Genomic DNA, 23,142 nt, shown 5'->3' with positions numbered 1-23,142 from the left:
TTTTGAATGTAACTGTATTCTAATTACCAATGATTTAAATTGTAACTGTAGTGGAATACAGTTACTTATATTTTGTATTTTAAATACGTAATCCCGTTACATGCATTCCATTACTCCCCAACCCTGCCAATGGGCTAGGATGCTGGGCCACCTTCCCCACTCACGCCGAGGGCCCTGGGAAGACAGGCCACCAGAGAAGCCACCAACCCTCACGTCATGGAAGGAGGGGAGCGTGTGTGGCTGTTGGACCCCGCCAATGTCCTGGATCATCCTATGGATGCTACCCCTGCCTACATATAGCCCATTCACCATGAGGGCACCAGATCCTCCTTATTTTGGAAACTTTCCCCATGGACATGTTATATTGTCCTTTTTGAAAATGTTCTGTTTATTATTATTCCCAATAAATGCCTCTTCGAGGCCTGATGCCACACCCACTGTTTCTGTTTCTTGCTCACCCCGCCACAGTCATATGAATTACCTTATGTCTTTTTGGACCCTCTTGACTTAAATTGTATTGACAAACCGACATATGTCATTCAAATTATATCTGTTTGAGTTCCGCAAAATAAAGAAAGTCATTCAAGTTTGAGATGGCATAAGGCTGAGGACTGTAAATGATCATTTTTTAATGGAGTATTCCTTTAAGTGCAATATTTTGAAATACTTTTCACAATCAGTGATTTGTGTATTTATTGCCCTCTGTTGGAGGAGTTAAGTTTTACGAGCTTGTGAGTTAAGTTGAATTTAATTAATTTATTTATTATTTATTTATTTTTGTATTTATTTATTTATCTAAAGAATGCAATGATAGACAAAGTTTATCCCTGCATCATACTGTGCACAGTATCTACTGTAGATGTAGTTTTTGTTGCATTAATTATTAGATGTTAAACATTATGAGGAGAATCTGAAATATGTAGTACTGGTTTCACTAGACGATTTCAACTGCAGTTCTGTGAACTCTTGATTCCTGCTGGGGAAACATTGTCATGCAACTATGTTTTTATCTTGTTCTGTTGTAATGGGTGGTGTGGTGTGATATGATGTAATGCTGCTGCAGACAAGACCTACCAGAAATCACAACAAACAAAAAAACAAAAAACAAAAACAAAAAAACAGATGAACAAATGAATGAATATCTATTAATTTTAACAGCAAATATACAAAATATACCTTTAAAAAATTATAATAATAAATCAAGAGCCATTGAGCTAATTAGCAATGATTTCATTACTTTTATGTAGCTTAGATATGTATTTCTAATGTTTTTTATTTTTTTGTCAAACTGGCGATTCTCATTTGATGCTTGTTTGTTGGTTCAAAACTTGCATTCACACAGAAAGATGAAAACGACTTCTTTGCTGAGCTGTTTTCATCACCTCAGAAGTAATACAGTAAGAACAAAAATACGAACAGGAACTGCTCATTTCTGTTCGAATGTACTGAGAGGCAGGAAGTGAATTGTTCATTTCAGGTTTCCTCTTAAACAATTTCTGACCCTCACATGGCGCATCGTTTGATTCTCTTTGGCTTTTTATTGTGCACAAGAGGTAAGACACAAAAATTAAATTCCACCCTGTTGCGCCTTTATGTTTCTACAAAATGACCTTGTTCGTCTTTGTTCACGTGTTGCTGTTGGTGTTTCTTTATGTGGTTTCTGAGTTCCACCAAATTGTTGTATTATATTTCACTTTACAGTGCTGTTCAGTTCATACATGCAGTTACAGTTATATCATGAATGCATGGGTGAAGGTAGATGGAATTAGGGGGAGGGACATTGTTATTCTATTGAGCATTTTATTGGATACAAATCTGTGTGGTGCAAGATCACTCATCGGTGTTTTTGGTCAGTTTTTTTTTTTTTCTGAAAGAGAAAGACTATACAATTTAAATGTATGTATGTCTGCTAAAAGTTTTTCTTTTTTTTTTCTTTTTTTTGTCAACTTTTAGGAGTAAAAAGCATATAGATTGCCTCAAAGCTAATAAACATTCTAAAAGCCACAAAACTCCAGTTTTAATTTCATGGGGTAAGGGAGTGTTCACCAGGAAGAGGAGTTTGAAGCGTATACACTTGCATACTGAAAATTAATCATGGAAATTCCTTTTAAATTTTTTGCACTTGTATTTATATTTAAGAGTAAAAAAAAAAACAGTAAGAAGACTATTATAAACATTTTGGTTCAATTAGTAGGCTATTATTATAGTTAATTTTATGTCCTTTTTATATGTGTGTTGTCTACAGGCACATTGAGCATGAAGACGTTGAACCACGTAACTGTGAGAACTGGAGGAAATGTTACTATCCCATGTCTGTATGATGACCAGTATAAACTAAACCAAAAATACTGGTGTGAAGGGCATCTATGGACCTTGTGCCAGATTAAAGCACATACAAACAAAACTGCTAAATGGCAAGTAACTGATTACCCAGCAAAGAATATTTTTACTGTGCAACTCAACAATCTGTCAGCCTCTGATTCTGGATATCACTGGTGTGCTGTAGAGATTGGTACCCATGCCAACCCCGATGACAAAGAAAGTTTGTATTTAACAGTTAAAACAGGTAAAGAGGGTGCATAAAAACATATTCATGATATGATATTTGCTTTTGTGCTGAAAAACATACCTTTTGGATCAAAACATGTAATAGTACTGATCTCTTACTGTCTTCGTGTTCAGATCCTGATGTCTCTGTGGTGAGCAGCAGTGTAACTGGACTGGAAGGTGGTAATATCAGTGTCCAGTGTTTTTACAGTTTTGGATATAAGACTGCACATAAACGGTGGTGCAGATTCAAAGACAAGATATGTTACAAAGAGGGTAGGACTAACACATCCCAGAATTCATCAGTCCAGATTAGTGATGATGGGAGAGAATCCTTCACTGTGTTGATGACTGGACTGACAGAGAGTGATTCTGGCTGGTACTGGTGCTCTGTAGGAGATCTAGAGGTTCCTGTTCAACTCTTTGTTCAATGGGACAGTAAGTACAAATATGCATGTAAGCAGTTGATTCTCAGATAAAACCTTTCAAAGAAAATTGGAAAGACAATGCAGTTGGATGTACTTAAAGGAGAAATATGTCGTTTCTGTAACATTGCACCACAACGAATTGCAAAAATAATGAAGCTAGTGGTGCAGAAATGACACACTTCACAGTTTAGAGGTTATACTGCATATTAACAGCATTTTAGCACCAAATATTTCACTTTGCTTTTTTATCATGCATAAATTGTCTGTTATCTGCTGCTTTTTGTCTTCAAACTCAGCTGAAAAGTATAGAACCTCAGATAATGCTGGTTCTGCTTTGTAAGTATTTTTTAAAAAAACGGAATTAATTTAACCAATAAACAACTTATGAAATCTCCATATAATCAGAAATATTAGAAACTCTCACCCTAAATGTTGCAAACTGTGTCCGCCCCCTTTTTTTTAGCCGGCTTTGTTCTGGAAGTGTTTTTCCCATTAATGTTTTCCATAGGGATTTCATAAAAATCCTTTATAGAATAGTTGTAAGCCATGAACCAAACCATCCAGCTCCGAGGTGAATCATTATATCAGAAAACTTTGATTTGAAGCAAAAATTTATTTATAAATTGGACAAAAATACAAAGGTACAAGGCTGTGTACTAACTGTCTTTTTATGAGAGAATGAACTACAATCCCATAAAGCATTGCGGATGATGTAATCGGATTAAAAACAATGGAAATGTATAAAACTATTGATTTAAAGTTGTGAATTATAAGTATTGAAACAATATGTTTTTAAGTTTATTGCAGATTTTTCACATATGTACAACTATATGTTGTTCGAGAGTGTAGGGAGACCGCCTCGATTGCATCATCTGCAGTGCATCATGGAAGGGGGCGATCACTGCTGTGCTGTTTTCGCATGTATGTTTGGCACGACTCTCTGATTAATGGAGTATTTCTACTTCTTAAAGAAGTAGAAATAATGTGGACTGATACTGTACCTATAGCAGAAGCATATACAATCGATTAACAACCTTGGAGCTCACGGTGGGTTTGTCTTTAAAGGTTTATTAGTAGTCGTTAAAAAGCAGTTAGTCTGTGGAGAAAATGAATGGGATTTTGACTTCCACAACCCACTTGCTGCACAGCATGGCTCTAGCAATACCATGCACACATACTGATAAATGTATATGTAACCGGTTCCGCTCTGAGCGGGATTCGAACCGGCGTCTGCCACCATGGTAGCTGGGCGTGCTAACGAGGAGGCTAAAGGCTACAGCCCCTAACAACAGTCGCTAGTGTGCCACTTGAGGCCAGGGAAGTGAGATTTACACATAAAGCACGGCTATCACGTATAAGCTGGCTCCTGTTACATATACATGAATGCTTTTTAAATAGCTTTGGAAAGCGTCTGCTAAATGTGTTAGTAAATGTCATTAGAAAATGAAAGATTTTGTGATCAGTATTAACATTTTGTAGGCTTACTTAAATAATGTCACTGACATTTCAAACCCATTTAATTATCTCATTTATAAAAAGTCCTACATGTGAAAATGACCAAACGGCAAGACATGATACAGAGGACAGAAATGGGATTTTACTGCTACTCTGGATTGCTGGGCCGTTACTTCTGCTACTGATGGTGGTTTTGTTAACCTGGAGGATCAAACGAAAACACAGTCAGTTCTCACATTTATGTTTTCAACTTTAACAAGTACTCCATTGCTGATTTCCCAAAAATCCAATTTTAACAGGGTTTATTGCACTCTCACATTAGAGAGAACTGATGTTTTGTCACCGTGAATGACATTTGGATGTTGTATGATATAATTCTTCCTTTTTTAAGATGGAGCTTTGGTCACACAAGCACCCGATGCAACTTCTATGGTACGCATGTGTTTAAACAGCAGCATTTTTAAATAAAATATACATATGGCAGGCATCTAACACTACAACACACTTTTACATTTACATTATGTGAATAATCATTTACAGTTCCATGTTTTCTCTATTCTTGCAGACAGAGGGTCCTCTCTGCTATGACACAGTGGTCTTCAAGAAAGGAAAGGATCATGATCAAGACCAGATCTCCACTGTAAGCATTGTGTACATTGTTGGTAACATCAGTGCTTCTTTATGACATGAACAACCACCAGGAACCTGTGTGGAATTTGAATATTGTGATATCTAAAACAGTTCATCCCAATAGATTGAACTTAAAAGAGATATTATAGACATGTGTGTCATTCCCCCCCACCATATTTGAAAATGTTACTGCCATCAAGAAATGTTTTCCCACCCTCTGTCTTTTGTCTTTTTAAATCAATCTCAGCGACGTCCTGCTGACCAAGATTATGAAGTGATCTACAGTGCTGTGAAACTTCATTAATAACAGATGATCTTTGACAAACTGACTATTCAGATTATGAATATTTTACAATCTGAAGTACAATTATGTTATAGCAGTATGAAATGGCATGTACAGTGCATCTGTTTTACAACATTTACATTTATGTTTCCTTCAAGGCCACTGAGAACAAAAAGTAAAGGAGGAAATGTCTAAGTGTGCAGAGGAGATGTCAAATTATCTTCATACTATTAATGTTTTACCACAACTCCTCGTGGTAAAAAAGCATGAGTGAATTAATCTGTCACATGTTTGCTGAGACAAATGTTGCTGTGCTTTTCTAATCATCTTCTAAATCATTGTGAGATGTAAAATGGAAAACACATTACATCAGACAGCTTTTATATATATATATAATTTTTTTTCTTTATTTTTGTAATTTTGACAATTAGTTTTATTGTTGATTTTTAAGACAGTTCCTCTGTCTTAACACTTCTGATTCTTGTCTGTTACACTTTCTCTTCCTTCCTTTGACCACAATGAACTACGAAGCAAAATCTTTGTATAAACACTGGCCCTTAACATTTACTTAGTGTAAGGTCCACCCACTGGTCCAAGGACGGCAGCCAATGGCGCGGTAGAAGGGTATCTGCGTGTTACTGTTTTTCCTTTTACGCAACACTACAAGATTAAATACATTTCCTTATATGTATTACTTCTTTATTTCATCTGACTCTAATAATGAAAAAAGGTTTAAATGATGTTTGTTAATCATTAAATTTAGGTGAATGTTTGATTATTCTATTTAACACTTTACTTTACATTCTACACTCGTTCATCCAGATTCCTACAACACTTTGAGTCTCGCACAGGCCGGGTATATGATCTCATAATCACAAATTCGTCAGTCTTGGTCATTAGACAGAGGCAAGTGACTAAAATCCTAGACGGCCGTACTCCACTTTGCTCATTCTAGAATATTTTATCTAATCTAGTCCCCATAGATCTGAACACACTTAATTAAGGTAAGACTATATCTAACCAGAGGTCATGACCATTACCATAGATCTAAGCTGACCAACTTAACTTCTTCTAATGGTAACTTTGTATAATCATGCCATGGTTTCCCACGTACACTTAGTTAAATTAATATTACAATTATCAGAGGTTGAGGCCCACCCCTATTTAGATTGGTCTGACAACACCTTGTTGTTCTAAATGGAAAAACCCATTATTAGCCTCTACAGTCTAAGTATACATGATTAATGCCAATGTGTTAGTCGGATCTCTAAAACATCAGTCGGTGTGCCCTTCTGCTCCACCAAAGCTGTATTTTAGCCCGTTACTAACCTGAGCATAGATTTGTGGTGTTATGGACTTAACATAATCTACTAGAGTTAATAACACAAGGTCAATTAGAATAATTTGAAACATAATAATTTATTAACCAGGTAACAAAACAATAATTCAAAATCCAATTCAAAGAATAAAATCATTAGCCAATCACATACAATATCAACAATTCAGAGATCAAGGAATTTAAGAATATTTACCTGGCAATGAAAACTACACATTGCGATCGTGCGGGAGATCTGTCTACAGATTCCCAGAGCTTCTTGCCAACTTTCCTTAAATACCCAGACAGAATAAACATTGTGTACCATATGGTATTATCCTTTGAACAATGATAATTTGGGGGTGAATGGGTTCTTGACTTCCTGGGGTTTAACCTTGTTAACATCGGGAGATCATTTAAATTGTAGGTCAAGGAGGGGGATAGACCTCCAGAATTATGCAGTATTTGGCAAAGACCTTATAACTTTGTTACCATTAGTTTTATCAACATGGGAAAGAGACCACTATACCAGTTGCACAGAGACCTCTTAAATGATATCAAACACATACAGTTGCATTCTTTGTTTTCATGGTATTTGTTATATTTTACATATAAATCTTGTGTCTTTGTGTTGGTCCAGAGCTGTTGAAGGGGAGAAGCGGGAGAGAGAAGAGGGGGCAGCAAGGTGATTTGCAATTTATCACACTGTGGTGATATTCAGGTGTAGATTTCAGCTTTTGCGAGAGAGTTCTATGACGTTGATTCTCCCAGAGTTCTTTGACTTTTACTGGAAATGCCGCCTTTTGGGTGTAGACATCCTGGTGCCAGCCTTACATTAGTTTAATAATTTTAAACCATGACCTGCACTGCACATATATAACTAATATTGGCATTATATTCATGATGTTAGCCAGAGGGGAACTGGCCCCCACAGTGAGCCTGGTTTCTCCCAAGGTTATTCTTCTCCATTAACCAACATCTTACGGAGTTTTGTGTTGCTTGCCACAGTCGCCTTCAGCCTGCTCACAGTGGTTCTAAATACTAAATATTATTTAATTACCTATTTTTATACACACTTCATAATCATATTTAATCAAACTACACAATGATGAATCTAAGACTTTATAGATATTATGGTTTTATTTTCTGTTAAGGCATGATTTTCTGTAAAGCTGCTTTGAAATGATCTGTGTTGAGAAAGGTGCTATGCAAATAAAAATTACTTGACACACACACACACACACATCTCAAATGAAGGCATAATTTATTCAGATAAAATTAGGTGGTTTATTTTTTATCGACATTTGAGATAAATACACAAACTATTGTGTTGTTGAGCTGAAGCGTAACATCTTGAGCTGTAACAAATATTTATATACCCTGATATGATATATACATATTTGTCTGTATAATGCTGATGTAAAACAACAACAAAAAATGATCAACATCCTAAAAACCCCCAATACTGTTATATTGAAAAAACGTCCATATCTAATAGCTTACAAAAACTGAGCTGTGAATCTAGAGTACCATTTGCTTATTCACAGTGTTAGTTCAACAGAGGTCAAGAAGAGAGTAAATGTCCCTCAAAGAGAATATAGATGCAAATACTTAAGTGTTGTCCTTACTGTCTTCCTTTCACAAACATACCACCCATCCGCTTTTGGTTCTGGTTTTCACAAGGTTACTCTCTTGTCTGCAGCCTGCCTTTCAACATAAAAATAAATACAAACAGGAATGCATCTGATAGATAAAGATACTTGAAATATGAAGACAGCATCTGCTAGAAGGATATCAAAGCTATTCACACTGCCTAACGCAAGCAGAAAAAATTAAAATGTTTGACACAGGAATGTCAAATCTCTCCAGAAATGTCCTTTGCTGTCTTTGCAGTCCCTTTCCAAGAGTCTGTTGAAATCTTTTGACCTAAATCTGTGTTTGCATTTCACAGTTAGAGAAAAACTAAACTTTTGGTAGTTTCAATTAATCTCTTCCTTTCAAGGTAGGTCTAAAATATTTCCAAAGACATTCATTACACATGTAATTGGCTCTCAGAAAATTCCTCCAGTGAATCATCCTGTCATATAAAAAGTAGGACTGTTCTCTTAAAGGAATAGTTCACACAAAAATGAAAATTCTGTGAACAAACCAAACACATGGTGTTAAAGGAATATTCCGGGTTCCATGCAAGTTAAGCTCAATCGACAGCATAATGCTGATTACCTATAAACTTTTTACCAAATAAATTTGTCTCGTACCTCCTTTATAATATATACATATATATATATATATATATATATATATATATATATATATATATATATATATATATATATATTATATTTGAGTTTACAGTGAGGCACTTACAATGGAAGTGAATGGGGCCAATTTTTGAAGGGTTTAAAGGCAGAAATTTGAAGCTTATTTGTATAAAAGTTTTATTTGAGCTCTAAAGTTGTTTAAAACCAAATTTTTACTGATGTTTTTTGGTTTAAACCAAACCAAACGGCAACGAAGTTGTAAAATTGGATAACTTTACACTGAAAAGGATAGTAAGTAATTTTATAACACTAACAGCATGTTAACATGCATATTGTTATGTCTCATGGCTATGCTTTTTGATATAGTGAGTATTTTAATGTTTACAGATTGGCCCCAATCACTTCCAAGTGCCTCACTTTAACCCAGATTTCTGCTTTTTCTTTTACAGAAAAGATACAAGTCTAAATTAATTTTTGTGGTAGTCAACATTACGCAATAACTGCGGTCGATTGAGCTTAACTTTTACTCAACCCGGAATATTCTTTTAAAAGGAGAACTTTACACAGCTCTTTTCCCTGTAACACTAGTTATATATTGACCATCAAGCTAAAAAAGGCCCCAAAAAAAATAAAAAAACAAAATTGGGGTGGACTATTCCTTTAAAGCTATCATATGTAATTTGTCAACGATAAAATACAGTACTTTCTTCTATGCAAGTTTAATGTGCAGAGTCAACTATATTTAAGCCATTCGTAGATTGATTTCCCCGAAGAGTGTAAATACTGTGGTGCTTTCACCATTTCTCTGTATGTTTGAGCGACCTAACATGACAACATTGGCTCCACCCAATGGTGATAACATGGGGCTAAGACAACTGTTTTTCCAAGTAATGGAAGATAGGGGGAGTTTTTGGGAAACCTGTTTTGAAATCAGTCAATACTTTTGCAACACTTTAGCTTTTAAGTATGTTAGTCTTTAAATAAAAATAAATTTAAAAAAAGCATTTGTGCTCTTAGAACGAAAAAGGAAATTCAACAGGGTAATGTTTATTGGCAAGAACCCTGGTTATTTCAAGCGCACTGAAGAGTTAGTCTGTCCTTCCATTTACATTTATGCATTTGGCAGTTGCTTTTATCCAAAGTGACTTACAGTGCACTTATTACAGGGACAATTCCCCTGGAGCAACCTGGAGTTAAGTACCTTGCTAAAGGACACACTGGTGGTGGCTGTGGGGATTGAACCAACAACCTTCTGATTACCAGTTATGTGCTTTAGCCCACTACGCCATCACCACGCCTACAAGCATGCTTCCAGCAAGCAGAAGCTCTCCATTCAAAGGAACACAGTGATACTGTTCAGCAATGGATCTCATAGGCGATCTGTGTGTCAAAGAGCAAACTCTGGTTCATGAACAGCCCCTCGGGATCAGGCGGAGGCCCTTCTCCACCTTCTGCAGGAGCTCTACGGGGACCGATGCCTCCTGCCCTGCATGGGGTTAGTATTCCTTGACCCTGTAGTGCCTCACTGGCCTTCAGCGTTGCTCCCTGTTGGTTTGCGGTCGGTGGGTGAGGAAGTACCAGTTTGGCGCGGTTTAACACGTACATCTCATGGCCGCGTTCATCTCGATACTCTTCGAGCTGAGCGAAAGTGGTAGGACCGTCGGAATAGTCGTTGACGTAGAGGATGCTCTCCTCCTTGCTAGGGCCATAACTGCCTTCCTCTTTCTGCCGTTGGTGACGACTGTAGATCATGCAAAGCAGCAGTAGGGCCGTCAATGCCAGTAGAGAGATGCCCACAGCTATGGCCATCTGAGTTGCGGTTCCTAAAGTGTTGAAGTCCATGCTTTCCAATTCATACAGTGGCTCTTGACTCACGTCGACTGAGGAAGGATGATAGTAAGACGATGAAGATGACGAATGTAGCCGAGGCCAGATAACAGAGGATGACGAAGACATATTTACAGACAAGTGAAAAGTCACTCGAGCGACCCCACCAGGGTTCCACGCCTCGCATTCATAACGTCCGGCATGCGCCACTGTAACATTGCTGAGGAACAGCATCCCACTTCCGGTATCTGGATCGAACCTTTCTCGGTCACCTCCGTCGTCCAAGCCATGGACTGGTCCTTTACTTGATGTCCCTCCTTTTCCAGCAGGTCTGGCGGTCACCACCCTGCCTCCTTTCCTAGCATCTCCTTCCATTCCCACCTCCTGCACCAACCCCCTAGGAGAAAGCTGGGCTTTACCATGAGAGGCTTTTCTCCAGGTCACCTGGGGTTGCGGGTATCCAGACGCTTGGCAAGATACACGCAAACTCTCCCCCAAACGTACTGTCAGGTGGCTGGACTCCAACTGCACTACGGGTGGGATGCAAACAAGACTGTTTGCAGGAACCTCAATCAGACTGAGATGGGAGAGCCGCGGAGGTTCTGCACAAAGCATCCGGCGTTCCGCTGAGCTCAACAACCTCTGACCTTCTTCATTTATCCAGCCGCGCAGCCAGTGCAAAGCACAGTCACAGCGCCATGGGTTATCTTTAAGAGAAGAAAGACAGCTTGGGAATGAAGGGACAACTGAAACCTCTCATATCAAAATATTTTACAGCTGATCTGATTTAACTTCAAAGAGGCTCACCTTCCTACTTTCTCCTACACTGGCTTCTTAAATAAACCTTCGTAATCTCTGTTCGCTTTATACTACATCTCTTTTCTGCCAGTTACGTTATCCTACATGTCTACCCTTCTTCAAGTTTTTCTTTTTTCAATTGCTTTTTAAAGGGATAGTTCACCTAAACATGGAAATTCTGTCATCATTTCAACCCTCTCATATTGTTCATGTTGATGTTCTTTCTTCTGTGGAACACAAAAGGAGATATTAGGAAGTATGCTAGTCTCAGAGACTGAAGATATCATTCTCTTTTTGTGTTCCACGGAAGAAAGTCATATGGTTTTGGAACATGAGGGAGAGTAAAGTGACAGAATTTTTATTTTTGGCTGAATGATTGCATCTTGGCAAATCTGTTACTAAGTTTGAGTAACTATCCATCTAAACTGCAAATTTTTATGCTAAAAAAATCAGAATATTACAAAATAATATTGCAAGTAATGCAGCGTTTCCATTCCATATGTTCAAGAGAAAAAAATTGTCACTTCTCTGGAAATGAACCTGAAATGGAAATTAAGATGAAGCCACTGTGGCTCTTTTATTAAATGTAATAAATTACTTGTAGTTTAGAGTGTTCAGACAAAATGCTCGGACGAACTTCATGTTTTCTAGTATTCAGCTGCAGGCGCCTTATGTATGAGAGCGAAAGTGTGTCAGACAGTTCTGGGAGGTAATAGTAGTCAATAATTTATGACAGACTTTGGCATTTCAGAATAATCAGTGTAACATATGAGATGCTATGGAATGATATTGATAATATTGGGCTCTATTTTCATGAGTGTACAAAGTACAGCACTACACACTATGACTGTGCACAACATCTTATCCAATTTTCATGAGAACGCTAATTGTAAGTGCAATTTTCATGCCAGCACAAAGTGCAAGCGTGCGTGGGTGGGAGTGTTTGTGCAATCTGTGGGTGTATGCATGCAAACTGTGGGTATATTGTATGATAACGAAGTGGCGCAAATTTGTGTCAGTAGATGAAAATGATCAATAATATTTACATTCTCTATGATTTAATGGAGCGTGCATCCAACTTCTGAGGATAATTTCATCTCCCATACGTATAAAGGAGCCATTTATCAATGATGCAGTTAATTCACAAAAGAACGTAATTTTCAATTCTTCTAATTTATAGCATACAGTCCATTTACACTACCAACTTCTTATGAATGTGCTGTCTTTGATTATTTTGCTGGTGCTTGAGGGAATGGACAATATAATAGCAAATAGACGTTGGAATAACCGGAGAAGAACCTCAGAAATTAGAATTAAACTGCACTTGACCCAGCCCATTAGCACATTGTGCGCGATTTCGCCAAACCCACTTGCGCCTAGATTTAGCACTAAGACGTTGGAGAACCACGTCTGTTTTCAGCGCAAAGTTTAAACTCCTGCCTATGCAGTTTGGAGATTCCACCAGCAGTAATAAAGTTCATGTCTAAACTCTGAAAATATAGTGGAACATCAAATTATGTCTCTGACAATCACTGTTTTAGCCATTTTATGAAACAAAATGTTATGAGATTTGTGTTACACTATCTATAGATCATGGTTTATTTTTCAATGATTATTATTATGTTTATATTTACAATTGTATTTATGATCTAATTTGTATTGGTATTTCCCACCTGTTGTCGTAGAGTAATTAAGTCACTGCAAAAGGGGCCAGTGAAAGAAGTTGGAGAGAGTAAAATGTTTGCATTTGTTATATGATTTTTTTGACCACTTCCTTATTTTGATTATATTTTCATTTCGTTTGAAGTGTAATTTGAATTTAGAAAAAACATTTTTTTTAAATTTTGTTGTTTCAATAAATTAATTTAATTTTTCAAAATCAACCATTTGAAGTGCAGTGCGTGCCGATACAATCACTGTTAATACCAGCCATGATTTGTGTCAGTAGATGAAAATGATTCATAATATTTACATTCTCTATAATTTAATGGAGCGTACATCCAACTTCTGAGGATAATCTCATCTCCTATGCGTATAAAGGAGCCTGACATTCATCAATGATGCAGTTATTTCACAAAAGAACGCAATTTTCAATTCTTCTAATTTATTGCATACAGTCCATTTACACTACCAACTTCTTATGAATGTGCTGTCTTTGATTATTTTGCTGGTGCTTGAGGGAATGGACAATATAATAGCACATAGACGTTGGAATAACCGGAGAAGAACCTCAGAAATTAGAATTAAACTGCACTTGACCCAGCCCATTAGCGCGTTGTGTGCGATTTCGCCAAACCCACTTGCGCCTAGATTTAGCGCATGCTTGCACGAAAATGCCAAAACTTAACTTGCCCACTGACTTTACATTTATGACTTATGGCATAGCGATGCGCTTAGCGCTAGCGCTCTTAAAATAGGGCCCCATATTATGCATTAACATGGCTTCTTGAGGCAAAGTCACATGACTTTTTTGATGCGCATATTTATTCCTATATAAATTCTGTTGGCATATATTCTGTAAATGCATTTCCATCATAGTTTATGCGCATGTCTTCTTACTAAATTTTTGTTTATCTCAAGCAATGATATACGTTTTTTTTTATTCCCATTTTGGAAACTTTATTCACATCTTGGTGTTTCCATCCAGCATTTTTTATGCAAAATCCCCAAATTTGTATGAAAATATGTGCATGGAAACCCAGCTTTTGTCGAGTTCTTTTCTAAAGTTCTCTTTGTGTGAAATCACCGGGGTCTTTTTCTCTGAAGAAGTGTCAAGAAAAACTAGACTGCATGCGGACAGTCCAACTATATTGTGCTGACGACTGTGAGATATAGCGGCACGCGAAAAATCAAAGTATGGCCTTTGGTCTTCAAGCTCATTTGGTCTTTAATCTCATTGCTGTCTAGGAGAAAAAATTGAGACATTAAAGAGATGTTATTTGTTGATTCTTGGCTTCGGAATAATGGGAAACCTCTTACCTATGACTCTCAGCACCTGCAGACTGACAAGGGGTTTGAGTGAAGCAGGACTCAGAGTTCGCAGGTTGTTTCTGGTGAGGTCCAGAAGAGCCAGAGAAGAGAGACCTACCAGAGCTTGATCTCCAAGCACCTCCAACGCATTCTCCTGCAGATGCAGCTCCTGCAGACGCTAGACACATGTAAACAATTTTAAAATTGTTTCATCTTTATAACCATTATCATAATTATCATCCTAAGCTTAATCATAGATTAACTAAAAACACTGTGCAAAGCCATCTAGGATAGTACAGCATCATCGATTTTCAATAAAGTGTATCCATCAAATTACCATATTGTTGAGGATAAAGTTCCTGTTAATTAGGCATTTTTATGAGTACTGCTTTTCCCTTTTTTCCACTCTCATGACAGTCAAATGAGATACAGTACAAGTGAACATTGCCTTAATGGTGGCTAACATTATGCAAAGGGTGTAAATGTTAGAAATGTTCTAAAATAATGTTAATAATGGAATACTCTTACGATATAGGGTGAATTTACTAAAAACATGTCCAAATCAAATTTTACCCCAAAATCAAGAAATGATATTTTATATATATATATATATATATATATATATAATTAATTTTTTATGTGAGAAATTATAGTTTGCACGAAGACAAAAAAAAGCCTATTTTTAGGCCAATTAAGATTTTTTGAACAGTGACAACATAAATTTAATTCATCAGTTAACCACATTTCCTACCTAAATTCTCTTTACCATAATGCATTCAGTTGACCTGTTTCTTGTAATTATAATTCTCAATGATGAGTCTCAAAAAACTATCACTGTAATATAATATTTTATTTTATTATTATTAAACTAAGCAAAAAGGCAGTAAAAATACAAACAACTACAAATAAATACCATAATTTATAAATGCAATCTAAATAATAAATAATTTTTTTCTCCCTCATTATAGTAATCAGAATGAGATTTTGTACATACTAAAACAGGCTTCTCTTTCTTTATGCAAAATATAAATTTCTTATTTCTTTCTTTTTCACAATATTCAATGACTTGCTATTGGAACATTCCAAATAATTGTTCCTGTAATGTTGTTTAAACAAAGTAGAGTGAATATTTCAGGAACATTATGCTTTCATGACTTTTAATTTTAAAAGTGGACATTTTAAAATTCCACAGCAAAAATGGCAATGTAGAGTGTTTGAAAAATGTCTGTGGAAAATAAACTTTTAAATTGGGATGCAGACAGACATGCAATCAGCCCAGACAGTCCCTCTACCTGCAATCCACGGAAAGTGTAGTCCTCCAGTCTGGTGATCTGATTTCCTGCGAGGTAAATAATGCGCAGGTGATCCAGGCCGCGGAACACGTCCATGGTGATCAAGTGAATTCGGTTTCCATTAAGAGCGAGCTCCAGAAGCAGGCCCATATTCCTGAACGCCCCAACTTCAAGGGTGGAAATGCTGTTGTTCTGCAGGTAGAGGTAGTGGAGTTGACCAAGATCAGATAGATCCTGTTGACGGACCTGTCCGATGGCATTGTCCTGAAGAAAGATGGTCTAGGACACAAATGACATAGAAAGAAAACAATTAGTACAGTAGCATTGTATTTTAAAGCAATTATCTTTAAAGGATCTATGAAAGCTGTTATTTTGCATTTGTAATCCAATTTTGAATACAAATTTAACATTTGGCAGTCTCTTTATATAATGAGTAAAAAAAGAGATGTTAAAAATTAATACAAAATACAGTGGAAATGTATACTGCTAATTTCCAGGTACAAACTGTATGGACCCACCGACGGGTCCACAGGGGACATTATATCGCAAAATACGTTTATGCTTATTAAAGTCCCCGGATACATACAGTAAGTCAGGCATACAGTATGTGGTATCAGTTGAAAGCTTGAACTTTTCATAGAATACCATCACTTTGCATTAATGTTAGATTAAATAACAAAATAAGGCCTGAAAACACCCACGTCGCAAATAAGCGCCATCCAGAGGTAATGTGGTAGAATATTAATATGTTTTTCACACAACACTTAAATAGACAAGCCATATATCAAATGAAAGCTCACATTCAAATATAACTATACATTTTATTTTGGTGCCTTAATACCACAGTTCAAAATATTTATAAAAGAATCACAAAGTGAAATATTATTTCTGTAAGACATAAAATACAAATGTATCTTTTGTGTGCCGATCACTGCTGCTATAAGTAGCCACAGACTTTATATCTGCTCTTACCATTATTTACTTGTCTGTGAGCTTGCTTGGGTGTGATAAAGCAATGTTATTTCTTAGATGTCCAAAACAAAATATGCAGTCCAGCAGTAAAAGCAGGCTAAACAAATCATCTGAAAAATATGTTATCGACTATTGGAGATAAAATGTTATACAGTATATCATCGCAAAGATGAGAATCAGCTTTCTAATGACACCTAGATTAAGCTTCTAGTCCACTCAGAGGCCGAGATATTCAATGAACCAATAGAGAAAATTAAGACTGAATGTCTATGGATGAGCACATCTTTGAGGGCTGAGATGCGTTAGAGCACCACCTTCCTTTCAGATCTGCATATTGTGATGGAAGGTGACAGAGGAAAAAATATTTTTCCTAGTGCGTGTTGCCATCTAGTGGACTTTTTGCAGGGAGATAGGCTGAATAAAACCAGAACTGCATGCTCGCTTTTTTTAAACTTTCTGTTCATCAAAAAATTTCAACATATACAATATTATTTATGAATAATCCGAGTAGTTTTTTATTATTATTTTATTTGGGGGAGTTTCTGACAAATGAGACAATTTTGTGGAAATTAGTCCATGGTATGTGTGAATAGTGAGCTTTTTAAGTTGAGTGTGAAAAATTGCAGGCGGCAGCCCAAAACGTCACCAGAGTTGAAGGAGATACAGTAAATGCGCATACTGTGCAAAGTATTCGTACTATATAGTCCTAATGCTGAAAGAGTAGTATGGTAGTATGCTATTAAAAACATAGCAACAGTCTCTTATCGTGTCTGAACTGCAAGCAAGCGATGAAACCAAACGCTTTGTTGATTATAATAGAAGCAATGTTGTTTTGTCATGACAAGCAATAAAAGCTGCCTCTTCTATGATACCTTAATTTGCTGTACTAACTAGCTATAACTGTTTCTTCAGTTGTTCCAATTTACCCTGTTCCTGGTCAATTCAGAGTGAAAGAAAGTTTGCTGAGAGCCATTACGTCATCCAAGCCCTAGCAAGTCTTGTAGAATGGATCGATACAAAGTTCTGGGTGCATTTAATAGTTCTGGCTCAGCCGCAACACACAAACAAACCACTTGGCCAGCATCCAAAACCACACTAGTACATTTTTATAAGAGCAGTAGAGCTTAGTGGCTTATCTTTACAAATTTCTTTACATTAATGAAACAAAATATTACAGTAATTAATTCTCAAATTGATTTCTATCAAGTTATTGTCTCTGATCTAACACAGACTGAGCGGTAGCAAATTTATTGTGAAGCGCAGGTTGCACGGGTCAGTTTAGCAATTTATGCACACCAGCTCATGAATATTCACAAGCTGCAGTAGTATTAGGGATTTGACTAGGGTAAATGTGTACTGATGCAAATGAAGTGATCATGGGCAAGAAGTTCTTTCAGTGAGATGTTCTGACAGATAGACAACTATCTGGAGCTCTATGATCTATAGTTTTAATCTCAGCGTTGCTGCATTTTGTGTTGTTGTGTACATACTGTATAAACACATGTGCACGAGTGCAGTTATTTACAGAATTAACCAGTATCCTCTTTTTACCTTCCTATGATAGTTCCCTTAAATATGGACCATGCTAAACCATGCCTAATGCTCGTGGGGGCCTGGGTAGCTCAGTGGTAAAAGATGCTGGCTACCACCCCTGGGGTTCGCTAGTTCGAATCCCAGAGTGTGCTGAGTGACTCCAGCCAGGTCTCCTAAGCAACCAAATTGGCCTGGTTGCTAGGGAGGGTAGAGTCACATGGGGTAACCTCCTCGTGATCACTATAATGTGGTTCGTTCTTGGTGGGGTGTGTGGTGAGTTGAGCATGGTTGCCACAGTGGATGGTGTGAAGCCTCCACACGTGCTATGTCTCCATGGCAACACACTCAACGAGCCATGTGATAAGATGGGTTGAAGGTCTCAGACACAGAGGCAACTGGGATTTGTCCTCCACAACCCAGACTGAGGCAAATCACTATGTGACCACAAGGACTTAAAAGCACATTGGGAATTGGGAGAAAAAGGGGGAGAAAAAAGCGTTCTTTGAAACATGTTAGTAATTTTTAAGAGCCAATCTTCTCGAACTGGCTGTGTGGTTCTTTGGAGACTGAAAAAGTTCTATAGTTTCTATAGTTTCTTCAATTGCATTGCACTGGATTCTTTATAGCACCAGTGTACAGTACCGGTAGATGGATTTAGAAAAATCTAGATAGGGTTGCACCAGCCATTCGTAAGATCTTATCTATTGGGACGTAAACGTTCACACTAGGAGCATAATAACTACTACTAATCTTTTCCCAACTGTTTCTTATTTGGTTGCATTATTTGTTCTTAAAAGCAGGACTTAGCTACCAGGATGTAAGCTTTCCATAAAGTATAGACGCCCAAACCAGGGCCATTGATGCAGCTCTTCTTTGCATTAAAGGAATGTTCCAGGTTCAATACAAGTTAAGCTCAGTTGACAGCATTTGTGGCATAATGTTGATTACCACAAAAATTCATTTAGATTAGTTCCTCCTTTTCTTTAAAAAAAAAAAAAGAAAAAAAAAAAAGAAAAAGGAAAAAATCGAGGTGGCAGTGAGACATTTACAATGGAAGTGAATGGGGACAATGAAAGTGAATGGGGACAATTTTTGGAGGGTTTAAACAGAAATGTGAAGCATATAATTTTATAAAACCACTTGCATTAATTCTTCTGTTAAAACTTTTGTATTATTTGTATTATTATTTTGTCATTTTAAGGTTTGTTGATGACATCGTCATGGTAGCGAAGTTGTAAAACTGGCTATCACTTTACACAGAAAAGGTTAGTAAGTGATTTTATCACACTAAAATCATGTTAACATGCATATCCTTTAAGTCTTGAGACTATACTTTTGAAACAGTGAGTATTTTAACGTTAAGAAATTGGCCCAAATTCACTTTCATTGTAAGTGTCTCACTGTCACCTCGATTTCTTTTTTTTTTTTTTTTTGTGGTAATCAACATTATGCCAGAAATGCTGTTGATTGAGCTTAACTTGTACTGAACCCTGAACAATTCTTTAATGCAAAGAAGAGCTGCGTCAGTGGCCCTGGTTTGGGCATCTCTACCTTACGAAAAGCTTACATCCTGGTAGCTAAGTCCTGCCTTTAAGAACAAATTGTGCAGTCAAATAAGGAACAGAGTAATAAATTAAGCAGATTGCAGAGTAATGTTTTTTTACATTATGAAATCATAGGGAGGGGAACCAGGGCAATGTTTATGTTTTAATATAATACAATTTGATATAATGCAATGTTTATTTTCAGCCCACAGCCCTCAATCTAGTTTTAATTTTGGTCTTTCATAGGTAAAAGTTTGGGCACCTCTGCAGTAAAATTATGTGTATTTGCATAATATGACAATTACCTTTATTGATCCAATAAGCAGCCTTTTTTGTAAACAGAAGAGCAATGAAAAGCAATGAATTTCAGTTGAATATTGTTACAGTTGATGTTTGAAACTTATTTTACCTTATGTGTGTCAACAGTAATAAAGTACCACTGAAATATAATGCATAAATAACAATGAAATGTACTAGATAAACTATTTAAATACCGGTACACACATTATACATATTCAGGAACTGAATCTGAAATTAATCAGGTGAATTAAATAAATACTAATATGACAAACTAGAAAATGTGACATTTATTCATTTTAATACTTAAGTATGTAATTCCTGCAACACTAGCCCCACAAAAACGAAGTTGCAAAAATAAATGTTGTCAAAATAGCTTTCTGAATACGCCCGCCTGATAGTCCCGCCCCTGTCTCATGCCATTGGTTGAATAACGTTGATGGGGCGGGTCTAAGCGGGTCACTCTAAACAAACAGACATTTTTAAAGTGCCACAGAGAGACAGTGCTAACAGTTTTCAAGAAAGTTTACCTATTAATACCTTACTAATAATTGTCTCTGCATATTAAGCTTGAATAGGAGAAAGTATTGTAACAGAAAAAGTTGCATATCAGCTTTAATACACAGTATTTGTTTTGTAAAAGATCATGGAAGACTGACATGCAAAATATGAGCTTATTGGTGTAATTCAATTGGTCTGCCTTTCGTTAATTCCTTGTCGGAGGCTTCTATTAATATTTCATTTGTATGTGGACATATGTTTCAACTAAGTTCAATGGTGAGATGCTCAAATATTTATGTAGCTGTGCATAAGTTGTAAGTTATTGCCCATTTACGCCCCAACTAGGCAAAGTTGTAACTTACGCACTGGAGAATAAAACATTCTTTGGGTGAAACTTAATCCAGCAGGAATTGATGAGACTGTGAAAAGTGGATGTTTCATGCCAGAACGAAGCCAGACCTGAATGCCAGTTTATAGTGGATTGTGCAGGCCTGAAAATGCCAGCTTAACCAGTATGCTATTCCCATGCTGGTATGGGTTTTACATGCTGTTTAGTGCTGTTTTAGTGCTGGTCTGGCTGGTGGGCCAACACAGCCATGTTGTTCACCAACAAAACTTCCCCAAGGAAATGTTAACTGCTAGCTAATAGCTACTCAAAAAGCCTTGTTGGAATACAAGCATTCAAAACTCAACACATGCTGGTAACCAGCTATGCAGTTGTTTGCAGCAGGGCAGAACCCTCTTGAAATGTCATCCAAATGTGTCTATGCGATCACTCACCTGTGTTCCTTGAGCAATGCCTTGCGGGATCTCTTTGAGTCCAATGGATCCACATTCCACGGTCAAACTATAGCATCGGCATCCCGAAGGACAACCCAGAGAAGATGCACAGAGCTGGGCCAACGTGAACGCCAACACCACCGAGAACTGATGAGGATTCATTGCAGACAAACCAGAAGGAGGGAGTGATAGAAAAGAGGTGCCAAAACTAGGGCAAGACTGAGAGCAATAAAGAGAAAAAAAGAGGTGGATTGTGGTTAAACCAGTGAAATAATTGTCCAAAAGAAAAGAGAAAGGGACCCGAAAGAGACACTGAAGGTTTGTTGTTATAGAATGCACGCACGTGTGAGTTAACTGGATCTGTAACGCATGAGAATCGCGCTCAAGTGGATCGGAAAATTGAATCCTACGGTGCGGCGAGGGGAAATATGTGTAGAGTCAAAATAAGGGGAAAAAATGGATAGATAGCACCCGCTTCTGCCACTTTGGTCCCTACAGAATGAGTCTCTTAGGAGGAATCTGTGCTGGGCTTCGGTTAATTAAACATGAGCCTTGAGGTACATCTTGCTATCTATCTTAAGAAACTCTCTTCTGTCTGTTTTGAGAGGATATATCAAATATAACTCCACACACTGCCAAGCATACACAGCATACCTCTCCCAGGAGTTAAGATCAAAACATCAGCCTGCTCTACTCCCCTCGTTCGTGCAAACATCCCAAGCTTTTCATTAAGACACTGATTATGAATGAAGGCTTGTGCATTATGGCCCAACATGGGCCAAGATTTACAGCTAACTAGACTAGATATACAGTAGAGCTGAGTGGTATGGCGGAATACATCATGTGGCGGTAGAAATGTGTCAGCCAGTAAAGATTCTATATTGATACTGTGGTAGTTATACAGTACATACAGCTACCAGTGTGGGCAGGATTGCATTAATGGCATCATAATTATATCAGCAGAGCTTGATTTTGAAAAATCCACCAAATGCCTGATCTTGAAAAAAAAAATGAAAAAAAAAAGAGTGAAAATAAAGTGAAAGTTTGATCAATCTTGTAATTTTAACAATCAGTATTGTAATCGTTCAAATTAAGATTATTCAGAAAATCAATATTGTTACCCAAGTCATTTGACTGTCCAAGTTATAAGCAAATATGTGTGGCGTGACAAAATCACAGTCAATCAGAATTTATTTGGGTGATTCTCAGGAAACATGTCAAGAAAATGCCCTGGTCCTTTTTCCACCAAAATCAAAAGAAACAAAGAATAAATTATATTTTGCATATAGAAAATGAAGCATACTGTATTTTAGGGCCATTAAGTAACACGAAGCATATGGCGTCAAATAAATATCAACAGAGCTTGAAATTGGAAACACATTTTATGTTCTCGAGAAAAGAAAAAAAAGTGATTAGATGTTATTGAAACTTTTATTGTAAATGTAAAATATTTAAAAATATTTTGTATCACCTCCTAGAAATTAGAGCTGTGAAATTCAGGTCTCAATATTATTTGGATTTTAGCAGCCTGAATATTAGGACCTGAATTTCACTCATCTTTCAACAGAAATTACATCATCTTTTTTTCAAGAACATAAAATGTGTTTCCAGTTTCAAGCTCTATTGATATTAATTTGACACCATATGCTTCATGTTACTTAATGGCCATAAAATACAGTAATGCTTCATTTTCTATTTGCAAAATATAA

General features: G+C 36.9%; 2 protein-coding genes across 5 annotated transcripts; one reads left to right on the top strand and one right to left on the bottom strand.

Moving 5' to 3' along the window:
* Positions 1-1,403: 1,403 nt before the first annotated feature.
* Positions 1,404-8,881, top strand: LOC127441646 (CMRF35-like molecule 7). 4 transcript variants are annotated; one of them, XM_051699269.1, is made up of 9 exons: positions 1,404-1,553; positions 2,246-2,566; positions 2,683-2,985; positions 3,272-3,311; positions 4,515-4,654; positions 4,822-4,862; positions 4,996-5,070; positions 5,308-5,370; positions 5,502-6,028. In XM_051699269.1, the coding sequence occupies exons 1-8, from the start codon at positions 1,508-1,510 to the stop codon at positions 5,362-5,364; spliced, it is 1,023 nt and encodes a 340-aa protein (XP_051555229.1). In that variant the 5' UTR covers positions 1,404-1,507; the 3' UTR covers positions 5,365-5,370; positions 5,502-6,028. The 4 variants fall into 4 exon arrangements, with proteins under 4 accessions (XP_051555229.1, XP_051555230.1, XP_051555228.1 ...); XM_051699271.1 differs by adding an exon at positions 1,954-2,030 and having other exon boundaries at positions 1,453-1,553; positions 5,308-6,028; XM_051699270.1 differs by lacking the exons at positions 5,308-5,370; positions 5,502-6,028 and adding an exon at positions 7,299-8,881.
* Positions 8,882-9,059: 178 nt separating this feature from the next.
* Positions 9,060-21,612, bottom strand: LOC127441641 (leucine-rich repeat-containing protein 24-like). Its single transcript, XM_051699259.1, has 4 exons — positions 21,434-21,612; positions 15,807-16,085; positions 14,524-14,692; positions 9,060-11,453 (listed from the first exon to the last, which is right to left on the bottom strand). The coding sequence occupies exons 1-4, from the start codon at positions 21,593-21,595 to the stop codon at positions 10,276-10,278; spliced, it is 1,788 nt and encodes a 595-aa protein (XP_051555219.1). The 5' UTR covers positions 21,596-21,612; the 3' UTR covers positions 9,060-10,275.
* Positions 21,613-23,142: the final 1,530 nt, after the last annotated feature.

This window comes from Myxocyprinus asiaticus, chromosome 5 (genome assembly GCF_019703515.2).
Source record: "Myxocyprinus asiaticus isolate MX2 ecotype Aquarium Trade chromosome 5, UBuf_Myxa_2, whole genome shotgun sequence".
NCBI classification, from domain to species: domain Eukaryota; kingdom Metazoa; phylum Chordata; class Actinopteri; order Cypriniformes; family Catostomidae; genus Myxocyprinus; species Myxocyprinus asiaticus.
The sequence above is the reverse complement of the archived record's forward strand: the minus strand, read 5'-3'. Positions and strand labels throughout refer to the sequence as shown.